We start from the raw sequence: 17868 nt of genomic DNA on the forward strand, positions 1-17868 counted from the left end.
ATCTGAATGTAACCTCTTACTAAAATAAACCTCCTCTCCCAACCCCCATCATGGACAGGAACTTTGTGCTAGGTACAGTGCTGCACTGTACCTGGCCCCTCCAAATCAGCTCTTCTTTGTCTCCACCATTAGCATTCTATTTACCGCTTTAATTACTCAGCAATAAAAAAAGTCAAAGTCATTTCAAACCCACTGTCCCTGTGTCACAGTTCTTCTGTATTCTTATGATTATCTCTTAGAGTATTATTCTTATCTTAAGTTACTATCTTATAACAGAGATTTCCTAGATTTCCAAGCAGCAACTGAAAAGTCAGAAAAATCTGTGAGCATCATATTATATGCATAGTATACAGAGCATTATGCATGTTAGTAATTACACTAATAAAACTAAATCATTAAAATTTTATAAAATTACTAATATAAGAAGAATATGAAAATTAAAGCAATCCATTCACCTCATCTGCCTAGAGTTTTCAGACATTTCTCCCTTGTTCTGATATGCATGTACATATGTTGTAGACATATATTGAATACAATAGTGCATATTGTTTAGCATTGAAAAATAACATTAAAAAATACAAAAAAACCCAAAAAAAAAAAAAAACCAAAAAAACAACAACCAGAAGATGCCCTGTGGACTTTTTAGCAACAACTATCCCTGTTAAGTAAATAAAAAACAAGACCACATTTAAATAAATGGTTAGAATTATTTGGAGTATATTACACAACTAATCTTCTGGTCTGCAAAGTATTTCTGGCTGATGCCTTCCTTTGTATCATTCCTAGAAATCTATACATTACCCAAAAAAAGAGGTATTTTTAAAAATATGTTTATCCTAAAATGTTTCACTCATGGGTTCTGAGACAGCTAAAAAACACTGATTTTTAGAATGTTTTCAGTGTGTGATCTGAGGCAAACAGGCAGTGGCATACTTTTGTGTCTGCTATAAATGCTCTTTGAACTATAATCCTCAAAACAAGTGTGTTATTGGGTAACTTTGGCATACGTTCCAAAACCTAAACATGTTTGTCTCTTGTATTTTATAGTTATTGAGTGAAGGGTCAACTGAGTTAGTCCAGTACTGAAGATACTGTTCTGAACTTACTATAGTAATGCATTTTAAATCACTGCAGAAAATCTTGTACAGAACTTTGTCTTCCTTTTAAATCTTGGGGAAGATATTGATTTTTTTCTATATATGTAGAATTTATTTAAAATTCTGTATTGCATAAAAATTGTCTGTCATATGAAACAGACAATAATTTTTATTTAACTTAAGGTTTCAGCTCTTCTGTGATGTCTACTTACTGTTCATGTGATGCAAATTAATAGAAATTACTCACATCCTCTCGCCAGTTTCCCAGTAGTTCTTCATCATACACTTGTATATTAGAAATCTGATAATCTTGGCTAGCCTGTCATACACAGACGATCACAGCCAGCTTTACACAGTCCCTGGGCTATCCTATGGAGTCATATGTGCCTCTGGTCTGCCCTCTGGCAGGAGTGTTCCAGGTTCAACAGAAAATCTGGCACAGCCTCTTATTTTGAATCACTAATTTCACACTAGGATTTGGACATGAACAGAAAGCAGTGGATGGGGTTAATTGCACTCTTAACTGAGGATATTTATGTACTTAAGAGCCCAGTACCCTGATGAAGTTAAATATTTAAATCCCATATTTTACTGGATTCCTGTTTCTGCACCTTGACTTCAGCAGGTGACTACAGTAAATGCTCATTGCCTCTATCACAGTGACTTTGCTGGGATGCTCTAAGCAGTCTTTCCAGTAACTACTCTGATATTTAAATAAATAATTATTTATTCTATCAACAGGGCAGCACACAAACCAAACTCTTTGTAGATCTTTTGCACTATATAAATTCATTTTATTTCTTTTTCACCAGGATCCTGACTTCACCAGGGTCCTAACTTTGTGTTCTTCAGTGCAGGTTCGAGTTTGCCCTAATCCTATTGCGAGGTATCTGTCACCTGCAGTGCACTCAGTATTTCTCACCAGTCCTTTCTCCTGCAACCTTGAAGGGCATTGTAGGAAAACAGAACATTCATCAGACAGCAAATAAATGGAAGAGAGGAAATAAAGAAGATTAGAAATCAAATAAAACTCTGCACTGCTCACCCCCTACTCCAGACATTGAATATTTTATCCTTCTCTGTTGGAAATGCATCCGTTAGCTCTTTAAGCTTAATTCTTGTTCTTCCATGTTTTGGTGATTCTGAAAAGAGTAGAACTATCTAGTTCACAGTGAAAGAAGCAGAATGCCAGACATTCAGGCAGGTAAATAAAAATATCCTTCCCAAAAGTTGGGACTGGCACAAGGATGACTTTCATAATTTTTTGTAAATTTCCTAGCCACATAAAGCAACCCTTTCAAACTGAGATGAATGAAGGAAATAGCAACCCGTTTCTCACTTTTTTCAGCCATTGTTTAGCACTGCATTTATAAAATCTCACTATCATGGCAAAACTCAGCAAGCTTTTATCTCATGCCAGCTTGCACAGTCCTGTTGTGCAACACCCTACTGAAGCTGCCACTGACCCTGCATTTCTTTCACCATATCCTACCTTTAGCCCACTTTCACTTATCAAATTTGTTTAAAAATTCATATTTCTTATTCAAATAAGAGCAGAACATAGGAGCAGTCATACTGACTTGAGTCAAAGATTTATTCTGGTAATCTGTCTTTAACTAACCAAGGTTAGATCCTGGGGGAAGAGCATGCGATACAAAACAAATATGCAAACCTTTCTTTTCCACTGTCTAATAATATGCTGCTTAGATTTTTACTACTTTGTACAAATATTTCTTTCATGATCTTTAGAATTATGTTAGAAGCTTGCTAAATTTTGGAATCTACAATATCCTCTGAAATTAGTTGCACAGTTTAATAAGACTGAATTCGTAAAAATTATTTTCTTATGTTTGGGGTTTTATTTACAAGTTAATACTTCACCATTTCATTTGATCTCTGTTGGAGAAAAAACATTAGTTCATTTAGATGCATTTGATAACAGCTCCCTTCAACTTGCCTGGAAAGAAAAAACACAGGGTTGTTCTGCACCTCACAGGATTAAACCTAACAGGAATTTTGTCAATGCGAACAGCATACACCCCATGGAAGCTGGGAGCTAGCACAATCCCCTAAGGAAGAAGAGGGCAGAAACTGTAGTTATTAATAATCATCAGGCAAAGTAGTTTTGTAAGAAAGCAGGTTATATTCCCTGCCACACTCAAAACAAACATCTGCAGCTCTCTAGCAACAGAACCACTTTACCATGGGAACTTTGCTTTCCATTCTTCCCAGAAAACAAAAGGAGAGAGAGAAGAACAAAAAAATAGCAGAAGAAAAAAATGCATGTGCTGCAGCTACCACCTAAATTTTCCCTTCACAAACAAAAAAATTGGTTAGATTCTTTTCCTAAGACATCTGTTTGAGCTTCTCATTATTTTTCACTTAAGTATTTAACCTGCATCTCAGTACTGTACAAATCTAATGTGCAACACTATTTTGTTTTTAGGCTAAAAAATCAATTTATTCCCATCTGAGTACCCTGGCAGATTTTGCAATTGAGATGTTTGACGTTCTTGATGAAATCAACTATCAGTCTTACAATGACTTTGTCCTACGAGTTGGTAAGTTACGCTTCTACAATTATCACACAAGCAGAAGATCAGTTTTTGTTGGCTTTTCCTATGCTGTCAATGAAGGATTACCTGTCCTGCACTCATGATTAAAACTGAGAATTCTCCATTACTGAGAGAGTCACATCCATGTAAAAGGTCAGCAGTCTGGATGGTGTGCATTAGTATTAAGAATTGTAATTCCCTCCAATTCCAGTGTGCTTACTTAATCTATGCACCCCTAAAAGGAAAGTGCGCCATTAATTTTATACAATATTATGAGTGCACCCAATCTTGTGGCTTACACTTGGAGGCTGAAACAATAGCTTGCCTCTGGGCAGAGTGACAATTGAATCTACCCCAAGCACTGAAAAAATACTTAAACAAGCTTGTCCAGAGCCAAAGGGCTTTAGAGTTGCAAATTAACACTGCTGAGGGACACATTGCTAAGCTGCTGAAAATTGAGTCTTACTGTATTATGTTAAGTTGCATCTGCAAAAGCTTTGTTGGCATTAAAAGTGCAATGGGAACTTTTTCTCCGCAAACACCAAATCACCTTAACTAGTCCTGTTTGCTCCAACAAATCCAATCCTCTGGTCTGCACAACACAACCCTTCCCATGCAATCCTTTACGTTATGTCGTACCACTCATTTCTCTCAGCCTTCTTAGACATCAAGTTCCCTGCTTCCCTTTCTTCATGTATCCCGCTCCTCTCCAGCAGTGCTTCTACTGCTATTCTCATTTTATTGCATATTCTAACACTAATAGTTTTCTCCAGCTTCTTTCTCTACATATTTTCATGGCTGACTTGTGAGAATGAGCTGGGCTACAGGAAAACTGAGGTTGCTAGCGGCAGAAGATTGAAAAAGACCAAAGACATCAAAGGCAGCAACAGAAGAGTTATATATCTTTGACCTCCTGTACATCCTAATAATTATAAACCCCAAATTCTCTTTGAACTCTGTTAGAACTTGTCTTTCCAGGTTCACAAAGGATCAAATATCTAACACTCATTCTTCTGCATAAATTGTCTAGAAAAGCCCTTGCACAGAATCTCATGCAGGGTTCAGTATCTGCAACTCTTCAAAACACTCAGAAGAAACATCCTCTTTTATATTCCAAACCAGATGTTGAAATCAGTCAGAAATGTAGAACTGAGCTCTGCAGTTTCCAAAAAAATATGCTTGAGCCATTTTGACATACTTTTGTCCTCTTCTACTGTCTCTGGGATCTGAGTTGTCTAGTACTAACAACCAACCTGACACACTTCCCTTACCCCAACCTCTGTGTATTCCAGACCATTATTTCTGTTCCACTTGGAGAATCTCCATTAAAACCTCAATTAAAAGGCTTTATATATGAAACTGCAGTGGAAGTTATAGGAAACAATTAAAGATCTTGAACAGTTTGCCCCATTTTCAGCTAAACTCTGTGCTACTACTGGTTAGTTCTTTTCTTTAAGCAAATATTGGATTTTTTTAACAATCCACAGAAGAATCATATTTTTATGTTGTCAATCACATTTGTAATCACAAATTACACTTCTAGTAAGATATCCCAAGGAATGTCTTTGTTGTGTTTCTAAGACTTTTACAAATGCAGAAGTCCACTTACATTAATTTAGTCATAGAATCATGAATATACTAAGGCATCATTGAGTATTTAAGGGAGCCATCAGGATCATCAAGCCCAACTCCTGGCCCTGCACAGCGCAGCCCAAAAGTCACACCATGTACCTAAGAGCATGGTCCAAATGCTTCTTGAATTCTGTCAAGCTTGTTGCTGTGATCATTTCCCTGGAGAGCTTGTTCCAGTGCTCAGTTCCCTTTTGGGTAAAAAACCTTTTCCTAACACCTAACCTAAACTTCCCTTGACTCAGCTTTATGATGTTAACATGTATTACTGTATTCCAAAAAAAAAAAGCTAAGACGCGTAAGTCAAATCTGTTTTGCAGGATTCATGTTTTCTTTGGATAATATGCTGCAGTGAAAACCAAATTAATTGCTTAATTTTAGGTATCAATGTTGGGCCGGTAGTGGCGGGAGTCATTGGAGCCAGAAGACCACAGTATGATATTTGGGGGAACACTGTGAATGTTGCCAGCCGGATGGATAGTACTGGAGTGCAGGGAAAGATTCAGGTGAGTGCTTTCCAAGACAATTTTGCAAACTTTACATACTTCCTGTTTTATATGTGGTTACATTTTCAAGAACACTAAGAAAACACAGCCTCTCTTTGTTCTTATGGAGAGGGCAACACTCTCCAGACGACTCACCATCAGAAATATAGTTCTTCTCTGTCTTATGCACTTCACTCCTTAGAGACAATGAAATCCTCAAATAAATAATTTCCCATCAAAAGAAACAAGAGTTTTCTGCTTCATTGCACACAGTTGAAGGTAAGCCTGGGAATGTTAACACTGCTGGTCTTTGTACTGTAGAACTTTTGCCTAAATAAGACCTACAAGGAAAGGATCTATGCCCATTTTCATCTTACCACATTTTATGTAGCTCTAAAAATTGCTTGGATACTTTGGATTGGAGAGGTGATGCAGACAGAGAACATTGTTGCTCTACTACTAGAACCTATGGTGTTCCTCTCAAAAGCTCAGAGAACACCTGCAGTAACTTATCCAAAATATCTGTCTTCTCTTCAGGGACCAAAAGGTCTTCTGCAACAAATTGACATCACTAGAACTGATACAGCTTACAATCTGGCTACATATTTCTGTTGGATGGAGCTTAATCTGTCTGTGTATTTATTTAACTCGAGACCAGAAATTCTGCTGCTCAGATTCCAGTTTTATCAGTGATCTTTACTTCTTAAAGAAAATTCTAAGTGAGCCTGAGAGCAGCTGTAGGTGATAACCCATTCTTTTATGCATATTTCATGACTAAGAAGTAAAAGGGAGAGGGGTGGGCAACTACATGAACAGAAAAAAGTAACGGTTTGTTGGTTTTTTTTCTGTCTTCAGGTGACAGAAGAAGTTCAGCGGATATTAAAAAGATGCAGTTATGAATTTGTGTGCAGGGGTAAAGTTAGTGTAAAGGGAAAAGGTGAAATGTTGACCTATTTCCTGGAAGGAAAGGCTGATGGAAATAATTCCCAAACACGGTCATTAAACTTAGAGCGGAAAATGTACCCTTATGGGAGAGCAAACATTCAGACAAAACTGGGCACCAGCTGTCCATCCGTGTCCTCAGTTGCTAGCTTTCCTGTAAAACCTGGTCTTGGAGCAGGACAAGCATCTGCCACTCACACAAACCAAACACTGCATTATCTTCCTTCTGTGCCAGCTGTGAAGGAGGCATAGAACAAAGGAGATTTGGTTGTGTCACTTGCAGTGAACTTGGAGAGCAATGGTTGCCTGAATTTTTACTAAGAAGTCAGAGGTCATAGGCCATGTCATTATCAAGGACCACTACAACCCAACCAAAGAGAACTTGGGGACTGTGTAATGAACTCTTGGGATGGAACATATAAGGGCTAGCAATTCTGTTATGAAAAGTCAAAATGAGATTTTCTGGAAATGAGGCATATTTTCTTGGCATTTTTAAACAGTAAGTGAAAAAGAACAGATAAATGTGCAAGCAATTATTTATGTGTGTGTGTATATATACATGTTTTAATCCATATATGCACACATACAAACAGTTCTGTGTAGACTTAATAGAGATTTATAGAAATGAACATAAAAATATGTATTTATTTACACATCTACCTGCAGAGACATAACAAAGAGATTTCTCTTTCTGTCATAGCCAGAATTGTTGGGCCTGGGATTAGCAAAGCTGCATTTAACCATGGAATGTGGAACACCTAAAGACTCTCCAGGGCTACAGTAAGACTTTGAGAAACGTGTTCCCAGTGTATGAATTAATACAATGAGAACAGTGTTTATTGAGCTGTTAATGGAGGATTAATGAAAACTGGATTCAGCTAATTACAGAACCCTATATATTTTTTTTGTTCTCTTTGCATGCTCTAAAAACTTACAAAAACTTACAAAAAACTTTCAATTAAACCATTACACTAGGATATAAAGTAGATAAATCACAGAGCTTAAAGTTTATGCAAAAGAACAATATATATTCTTTCCATTAAAAAAAAAAATACAAGCGTGGTAGAGCATAGAATTTGCTGACTCTTTGTAGGTCATTTGACTCTGTGCAAGACAGAGGAGCCACCCTGCAAGCACGGCAATACGCTTCTGCAATATAGAAACAGTCCTGTATGTACAGTGCTGATTTTACTGAGGAGCAGAAGGATGGTATTATTTCAGACTTTTAGAAATAGCACAAGTCCTGTGGCTCAAGTCCAGGATTTACCATTCTAAACAGCTCAAGGAACAGTTGTGTACTGGAGGCAAACATGCTGCTGCTAGTTTTGTGACATTTGTATGTTTGGCAACATAGTTTTATATATTAATTGATTTTTAAATTTATGCCACAGTTTTATTACACCTTGATTCTATCCAGACTCATTCTTCAAAGCTGTACAATTATAGAAAGCTATAACTCTGAGAAACAAGCACAGTCAAACTTTGCCAAATGAGGAGCATTGGTAAATGTGCCAGGAGAGCGAGGCCTGCTCTAAATTTGCATAAAAAGGAAAATATTGTGGCTGCTTTTTTCTCTACTACTGCCCAAATCATATGGCTTATGGTTTCATACTGAAATGATGATCTGGATGTGAAATGTAGAGTGCAACTCCATAGTCAAGGTGGGAGCAGTTGAAATCACCCTGCTGAGGGACATGTACTCCATGGACATGTGCCATTTTGTCCTGATGGGGATTCACAGGCTAACTAACCACCTCTGCTTCCCAAAAGAGAAGTAAAACTTTACGTTGCCTAAAAACATGCAAAATTTCCTTTTAACAAGCGAAACAATCCACCCCCCCCAAAAAAAAACAAGATCAAAAACCAACAACAACAGCCAAAGCCAAAAAAACCACCAACAAAAAACAACCCACAAAAGTAAAAACCTCACTCCAGAATGCCGAAGTTTTACAGATTGTACAACAGAAAATTTTCATGCGCTAAGTTTCACACTTCCCTTTGGTGGGCCTATTTTGTAGCAGATTTCAGTGGAAAGAAAGTTCTGAGAGAGCCCCCTCTTATCAGCTTTTGCTTTGGAGCAGTAATTTTTTGCATTAAAAGTATATACAGCATGTCGTCAATAGATGAAAATGGTTAAAGAAATGTTGCAGGAATTTCTGCTCTCCACTCAGGATACTGTGGGACTCCAGTGTTCTTCAGCAGAGTTTTAAATTAATTTTTATGTACACTGTCTGCTGGGTGCTTCATTACAAAGCTGCCAAAGTTAGTCTTATGATTCAAGTGACTGTAAAAACCTGAGAACTGCTTCTTAATTGTACTGTACAGGTAATATGCTCCCTGATTGAGTTGAAGAAAGTCACTGCATTTCTTTATCTCTCTAAGAGCTACCCAGTTCACAGATATTCTTCTAGAATAATTTATTTCTGGTTTTGAGAGTTTCAAATAATTTTAAAAATATACATACATGTAGAGAACACAGATTTAAAAGAAGAAATATTTAAAAATAAACTGAGTAAGTAGTATTCATGTAAAGCACGCTGCACAGTTATGTTCTCTAACAGGTTTGTAAGAACTAAATAATCAGATGGGTAAGTCAAACATTTAACAAGCTGGAAAGCATTATATGCAATAGCATTAATCACTCAGTTCCTCTGTCACAGAACCCATTCTACACAATTTTTGAATTCAATGAATTTGGTATAATTTCACTGATAATAATGAAATAAAAGCATCTTCTAGATGATCCTAGAAGTAGGATCTACATCCTGGTAGTATGTGAAAACATCGACCAAACAGACCCATTTGCCCATTTCAGTGAAATTACTTATTTGTTATTCTTTTTATTAGGCTCGAGATATAGGCATCTTGCCATTGTTCCTTTGATCTTTTACTGAGTGGACAGTGAGCACAAATTAATTGTCCCCTCTGCGGATATTTTTGTGACTGTTCTCTTTACCAGACCATTCCCAGTCTGGTAATATCAGTGGAAGATCATGTAGCAAGGTAAATTTAGATTATTCATGTTAACATTTTAAATTATTAGCAGGTAATAATTAATTAGAATTGGCCCAAAGATTTTCTAAGCCTAATCCTCTTTTCCAAATAAGGCATGTTACTTTTGTAAAAATCTTTTCCATGTTGAATGGAAAGGACCAGACAGGCACAGTCCAACATCAGCTTCTCATTCTGCGCTTTTGGAGGAGGTCTCTGCCTCCTAGAGCAGTTGAGTGGATCAGGATGGCTTCTTGGTACTGCAGGCAAGCTGGTATGTATTTCCTAGCTTACAGAATCAATAATGGTATATTTGGAGTTGGTTTCCAGACTTTAAGTCATAGATTTAGAGAATGCTTTGGGTCGGAATGGACCTTAAAGATCATCTAGTTCCAACCCTGTTGCCATAGGCAGGGACCATGAGCCTTCCAATAGACCATGTTAACATCACTCTCATGAAGTTCATTACCATTAACATCATTATCCTGTCATTAATACAACATTTGTATTATGTTGTTGCTGGTTTTACCATGGGGAAAAGGATATATTACTTTGTAGTCCTGGACTGAGCAGTATAAATTTCTGAAGAAAGTTCATCTAATACACAAATTAGTCAAATACAAGGTAAAAATGATAGGCAGGGTTCAGCAGCCATTTCAACAATGAAAGCTAAGTGCCCATTGAAATCATGATATAATGAACTGTGCTCTTCCCTTTATGCTTTCCCTCCCTATTCATATAGTTTTTCTCCACTTTCCTGTTCTGTCCACATTTGTTTAATTTCAGCTCTTGTGTGACAGTTTTAAATGGCATATTTAATCTCTCAGCTCTTCTGTACTCTTTGACATGTTTAATAAGTTTTATACATGGAAAGAGGGAAAATAAACATGGAATTAATACTTCTGTAAACCTCATAAATGCACATTTTCTGCCCGATTGTAAGCAAAATTTTTTTTTGTAATTTTCCTAAGATGGTATGTGGCCCACTCCAATATCCCTGAAAATCATCAGAAGGATTTCCCTGGATTTCTGTGGAATTTTTTTTTGTGCTTCATGCAGTTGTATTTCCTGTCTTGCATATATTAATTTTCTGGTGAAGCACTCCACCTTTTGCCTAGGTAACCTTGCTGCAGCCCCATCAACGTCTCTGTCCCACAGAAACCAAAAGTCCCAAGTATTCATCTGAGGATAGTTACTTGTTGATTTGTGGGCAGAATAGCCTCCTGTACTTCTGTTCACTGTTTTGTGCAGCTGTTAGCTTGAAATAATTAACAGATACAAGCGCTAAAAAGCAGTGATGCCATTTTGGCATGTCAATGTCTGTCAATAGCAAGCACAATATTTCATGTCAGTTTGCATGCTTTCTCTTTCAGATAATAGTAATAATAGAAGTCTTTAATTCTTTATATAAACATATAAGTGTCAGAGATCTTTAATCTTGAGAGCTAATTTCTAAAAAAGTAATTTCTAAGTATTCCTATACTACCTTGATCTTCAAGTGGTTTTTAAATTCATATTCTATGCTGAGATTGCAAACTGGCATTCCATTGGATTACTGGCTAGATATTTCCAAACATATTCCATTTACATTGACTAGAAATCTACTTTACCCAGTCTGTGAAATGCATATTTTTTTTGTAGCTGCTTTGCCCTGTGGCTAGTGACACTCCATTATCTTCACCAAACAAACACAATTTTTCCTTTGCTTTCCCTTGGTGAGACTGAGAGCCAAAAACTTCAGGTTTTTAGAGCTGAATCTGCATCCCCTTATGTATCCATAAGGCCTGCAGCAATCACCAGTTTAATTTGCTTGTAAAGGTCAGGAGTTGAGCTTCTGTAGGTCAAGTTCTGCCTTGGGTTATAGCAATGTCTCATGTCAATACTGAACTGAATATTTTACAGCACTGTAAACAAGAGTAGGTCATGCACCGAAATCTCTTTCACACTTTTGCCTGTAATTTATCTGTCAGGCAAAATAAAGTAGTTGGGTGTCACTATTTGAATGGAAACAGTATATTACCTGTGCCATTTCAGTGCTTTGAAGAGTCTGAATACATTAATAAGTAGCGTGAATAATTTTCCTGCGTTGGATTCCTGCTTGTAGCAGAAAGAATGCATTTTCTTTACATCAGCAAGTCCAGATTCTGTATGTGTTCTGCCCAGGCAGGAGGACTATTTAGCCATAATATTCTTTCAAGTTAAGAGTTTTGTATTACAGTGAAAACCAACATTTTTTTAATTTGTGATAAACCTGTATTATAATGCCTTATTTTTAATCTTGTACAGTGTTAAACAAGCAACAGAAAACATTGGCCTTTCATGTATTATTCACTTGAAAAGATGTATTGTACTATGAAATTTTGTAAATAGTTTTAGCTGGAACAGGTAGTTGCATGTACACTTGTAAAAAAAGAAGCAAAAAGGCACACTTTTAACAAAAATGAATGATTTTTGTAAGAGGCATTTTACATATGCATGGAGATTATATATCCTTTTAAAATTGATGTATTTTTTGGTTTTCCTTGCAATCTACTGCATGCCATTCATGCCTGACTTCAGTAAAACAAAACAGTATGTTTCCTTAAATGTTTTTGACATATCACTCCTGGCACAGTTAAATCACTAGTTGCATGTGCATTCAGCTAACCAAAATACAATCAGCAAATAAAGAAGAAAAATCACTTCATGATTGTGATCTGCCAACCTCAGTGTTTCAAGATCCATAACACAGCATATGAAAAGTGTTATCTCTAAGCTGTCTTCATAAGGTACCTTCTGGTCATTAGAAGCAATAAACTACTTTCTGTAATATGAAAAGCAAACCAATACTCTAGTTCAAAATGGTGTGGTATCTGACATTCAGTGGTTATTCTCTGATACTGCACTTGATGTATCAAGAAGGTCTAGGTGTCAAATCCATCTCTGCTGTGTGCAGGTGCAACACTATGGAAGGCAAAGAAGGTGAATTTGGCCCATTCATGTTACCCAGAGTGTATTTCTAATGGGATAATAAGTTATTGTATATGAAAAGTACATAATTCAAATAGGTGGTTTTCCTGGATTCATACATACATATATATATATATATGTGTGTGTGTGTGTGCATATATAAATATAAATATATACATATATATAAATTAATTTTGTTGCCTTATTTCTGTCAGATTTTTTACTTATTTTTCAAATAGTTTATAAGCAGAAAGTATTTAACAAAACTATTCAGAGAAACTTCATAGCATTTATCTAGTTTTGAGCCATCTGAATTCTCTGCTGATTCCATGCTTCCAGAGATGCCTCCTTTAGGCATCACAGCCTAGCCCACACCTTGATGCTGATGTCAGCTAGTGACATTGAAATAAGAAATCAATTTCCAATCTTCTGTCTGATTTTTTCCCATAAAGCTGATGAACAAACTTAAAATTCTGAAGGAAAACTTAAAATTCTGAAAGTATTTTGCTCACTTCCTTTTTAAAGTTGTCATATCCATGTCGCAAAAACTCAGGATTACTTCTCAAATTACTTATATAATTGCTGTAAGGAGTATTTGAGGAGCATAACACTGAGTCTTGTGGCAAAGGGAAAAGGGTGTAGACTGTGAATACTTTCTGCTTTGGATAAGGATTTGCATTTTACAATTTGAGCTAGTGTTATAATAGAACTCAGAAATCTGTTAATTTTTTTGTTTAATCAGGTGACCGTAGGGTTAACTAAGCAGCACAGCTTCTGCAAGTACTTTTGTAATCCTAAATTAATAGGCAGGTTCATACAATATATCCTTGTTGCCTGCATAGAAAAACTACTACCTTGTACCGATGATTGTCTTCATTATAGTAAAGGGTTTCTAACAGTCATAAACTAGCTCATCTCAAATTCAGTGGGGTTTACATCTCAGTGTGGTGTAATTGTTGTGAATAATGACAATCTGGACACTTCTCCTGTACCCCACCCTGTTTATGATTGCCACTTTCCAGAACTCTGTATAGGCAATTTTTAGATCATTGTTCATTTTAATCCCATCTGTCACTGAGTTCTCAGGCCAAATCTAAATCATTAATAAATATATTAAGATAAATAATGGGAAATGTACATATAAGGGAGTGGCTGCCTGTTACTCTTTAATTCCTCTTCAAAATATCACACTGCTTGGGTGGCCTGATGTGATTTACAATCTGATTGGTGCAAGGATAAAAAGAAGGAAAGAAGGAAAAAAAATGGGCAAAGTTAGCAAGAGTACAAAAAACCAAAAAAAGTAGCCTGTGAGATAGCAATTGCTGAAAGAAAAGGGTGAAAAGCCAATACTCTTCTGAAGTAAATGGTAAAACTCAGTGACATGGAACAAGTCTGAAGTATGACCTGGAAGTACTTAACCAGATTCATAGTGCTACAAAAATAAGGCTTGTGTTTAATTGCATGGTCAAATCAGTTTCTTTGGTTTTGTGTCACATTTACAAAAATATTCAAGGTGTCCTGGTGAACCACTTCTAGAATTTCAAAAGGAATTATTAGAAGTAGTTGGGGGTTGTCACCTTTAATATCTATTTTTTGATCATTAGGAAGCACCTTGGAATTCGAATTAGCATTGGTTAACAAAAATAGTGTAAGTCCTGAAAGGACTTGGTTTAGCTTGTGCCTTACTGCATGCTGGAGGATCTACTTCTTTATATTAGGATCCCCATTGTATGCCTTCTGTGGCATCCGACATTACACACCTGCATAAAACTGAAGGAAAGAAAAAGTGATGCATCACTGTGAAGATTTTTTATTAATTCCTTTCCTACTTGGGTTTACTGCCAGTACAGCTATGTGAATGCAAGGAGCGCTCCCTTTGTTTGTGGAGGGAGGCCATACACAGGTATATGCAGGCCCAAGCTGAAAAGAATAGGTTTCCTAGAAAGCTCAGCACATACAGTGAGCTGAATTCTGCAGAAAATATTTTCAGATATTTGGGGACTCCTATCAAAGCTAGCTGCTCTCCTCTACAAAACACCTTGTAACTGCACTGTCAGATTTGCTAGATGTAGGCTAGCCTGCTGGTGGTAAAACAGCTAACAAAAGGTTCTTGCTGTGGGCTAAAGTGGGCTTTAATTACTGTTGTTATGCACACTATCATGTCTTACTTTCAAGTGCCTGACCTTCTGCTTTAATCCAAGACCTGTCTGTAGTGGCATCAGTTATGAAAACCTTCAGCTGGCACATTGAAGTTACTTAGGTGTTTTCTCATGTCTTTTGCTGCTTAGTGCACATGGGTGCAAAGGTTGTCTCTTTCAGACAGATTTCACATGCCATTTCAAGAAATATATCAAGAATTTTCAATTAAATGTAAATGAAAAATAATTATCTGTTCCATCAAAATTGCTTCATGATAATTATATTTTTAATTGCTACAGTAGAGATTCTTCTTCACTTAGAATTTCTGCTTTCTTTACAGTAACATTACTAAGGCTCAATAAGAAAAAACAAAGAAGAAAAGAATAAGTTATTGCATAACTTGCTCCCATTTGCAAGCATAATTGTCTGTACAAAACTGAACTTAGAGCAAACAGAGAGTTTCTTTTCTGCATTCAAACTCCTGGTTGTTACAGAGAAGTAGCTTTGAAAAATACTAGAAAATACAGTAAGAATGAAAGCAATGCTTACTTGTTTAAAAACTAGAATCCAAGAACAGCTGCCTTTTCTAGTACAGTTAACTCAATACAGAGAATCTTAGAACAGTGATATTATTTTCTTTGAAATTCTGACAGAAGTTAAATTCTGACACACATTTCACAGTTTCAAGCAGATTCAGTCAAATTTGACCCATCTCTTAAAATGCCTGTCTTTAAAACTTGTGTGGCAAGTAACATCTGTGTGAATTGTATCCTATTGGTAAGTCCTTGTACTCTCTGCTGTCTGGAGGTTAACTTCTGCCCTGCTGGCATATGTACATAGGGTCTGCTTGGAAATAAGATGCTCAGCATTTCTCCAATCTGTTAATTGAAAAGATGTAGAAGTGTTTTATAATTAATGTTCAGCAGCCTAAGGCAGGAAGCAAAAGACTACACAGGGCTTGTGTTCTATAAACAAAATTAGTCTGCCTACACATAATGACAGAATCCATTATAGGCTTATTCATAATTTTAAGCATCCTAGAAATATTTAAATGTAATAAATATCATAGCAATAAGAGGAGATGAAGCTAGACATACCTGCCTGCCTCTTAACACCACATAAGTCTTCTTTGCATGTAAAATATATCCTACAGCTCAAAAAATAGTGCTGCTTCAGAAACTGGTACCCATTCTACCCTTAACTCACCCTCAGTTGTTCAATGCCATTATATTTTTGTTGAGGTGTTTACTGTACACTCAGGCCAGCCTTACCATCTCCCTCTGCAGGTACTCGGTCACATAGTTGTCAAACTTCTTTTTCAAAAAGAAAATACGTTTTCAGAAAATTTATTTTTTTATACATAATAGATGTTTAGGGGATTTACATACATAATACAAAATCTCGTTAGGAAGCAGTACATGTGACAACAAACCTGAAAGGGCATATAAACATACTCTGTGGTGGGAATGCAGGCCCCAGCAGCTGGCAGCAAGCTGGGCAATAAGGCTTCAGTATGCCATCGGCAAACAGGGCAGCATCTCTGCTCAAGGGCCTGAAGAAGAGACACAGATAAGAAAGAGTGGTGTAGAATTCATGTTCCCTAGTAGTTTACCAAGAATATGCAAACCCATTTCAAGAGCAGTCATGTTGTCTGTGTCTGGAAACCAGTCTTTACTAAAATATTAGAGGAAAGATACAGGCTTGGAGTACTATTAGGTTGGTTGAATTGGAACATTCAGCAAGAAGACTGTGAAAGAGCAATCTTAATCTACTTAATCTGCAGATGTTTGCAGCAAATTCTGCCCTGCTTCTGGACTAACGTGAATATTTCCTTAGACTCAGTGGATAAAAGCATTACTTGCATCAGGTAGACATATGGGAAAACCGAGGTATTCTTCTCTGTATTTATTGTTATAAAAGTTTTCACTGGAATTTTTAGGTTTTTTTACAGCACAGTGAAATTAATGAAAATATGAACTTCAACAATTATTTAATTTTTCAATCAAGCCTTATTCTACTGTCTATTCCTCTGCCATGTCAGATGGGGTGTTTCCAGTGACTTCAAATGGACCAGGAGGAAGCCTACTTTATCACAAAAGAAACATCTACATAGGTAAAATGGGTAGTCCTAACTTTAAGGAGTGAACAAGTCAAGATGTCATTATTCCAACTTCTATAGCCCACTGAACCTATAAATAATCTTTTGATCTTTAAAGCTATACACTATATATATATATGTATATGTATATACATACTACAATACAATAACTTAACACTGGGTAACTTCTAATGATAAATTTTCATTAATAATACGGGTCTATTTTTATGTAAATATATTATTGTAGAGTATCTTCCAGTCTTTTTCAGGATTGTTAAATTGAGAAGAGCAATTGAATATTTGTCCTATTTTTATGTTAAAAAGTGAATGGACTGAAATGTTAAATGTGAATGTAAATTTCTTATTGCAACTTTTATACTGAGTGTTTGCACTATTATAATTTCTGGAATCAAATTAAAAATAAAGGAAAAAATTGCTTGAATAAACAGCTGTATGTTGTTGTTTTGGTTTCAGTTTGGCTTTGGGGCAGGAGGTTGTTTGGGATTTTTTCTGTTTGTTTTTAGATCAAGTTGTATTCATTATTATATAACAAGCTGCCTGTCAGGTGGTCCAGCTACAGCTTCTCAGTCAGGCTGTGAACATGCCTCTAGAAATTCTGCAAATCTGCTTTCAGAATTGCTTTGAACTAAAGAATCTCTTGAGAGCAATTCAGCTCCCTTGCGAGTTTCATTGATTTTCCACATTGACCACAGTGTAAGCCAGCTTGGGCCAAGGGTACCATTCACTGTGCAAGCAGAGGAAAGTAAATATGCAATGACCAGCAAAACACCAGCCACACAGACCAGAAGACAGTGAGGGGAAGTGTATCTCTCCCTTTTCACAAGGCAAAAATTATTGGTTAATTTAGGACAAGTGTAGATTTTGTAGGCATTTTATGTTATGCAAGATACAGAGCCAACCTGAGAGCAAAATTGCATAGGTTAACTTAAAACTGATTTTAAAACTGATACAGTTTTGTCAGG

At 36.4% G+C, this 17868-nt stretch overlaps 1 protein-coding gene across 2 annotated transcripts in view; it reads left to right on the plus strand.

Annotated features, from left to right (window-relative positions):
* Positions 1-17331, plus strand: part of ADCY1 (adenylate cyclase 1) — a 160430-nt gene extending 143099 nt beyond the window's left edge. The window contains exons 18-20 of one of the 2 annotated variants that reach the window (XM_064705070.1): positions 3544-3658; positions 5663-5787; positions 6622-17331. In XM_064705070.1, coding sequence (XP_064561140.1) covers positions 3544-3658; positions 5663-5787; positions 6622-6960 — 579 coding nt within the window. In that variant the 3' untranslated portion in view covers positions 6961-17331. Of the gene's footprint in view, positions 1-3543; positions 3659-5662; positions 5788-6621 lie in introns of those variants that run through there. The other variant, XR_010439149.1, reaches the window with a different exon arrangement.
* The last annotated feature ends 537 nt before the right edge of the window (positions 17332-17868 follow it).

The sequence above is a fragment of the Zonotrichia leucophrys genome, chromosome 2, assembly GCF_028769735.1.
Source record: "Zonotrichia leucophrys gambelii isolate GWCS_2022_RI chromosome 2, RI_Zleu_2.0, whole genome shotgun sequence".
NCBI classification, from domain to species: domain Eukaryota; kingdom Metazoa; phylum Chordata; class Aves; order Passeriformes; family Passerellidae; genus Zonotrichia; species Zonotrichia leucophrys.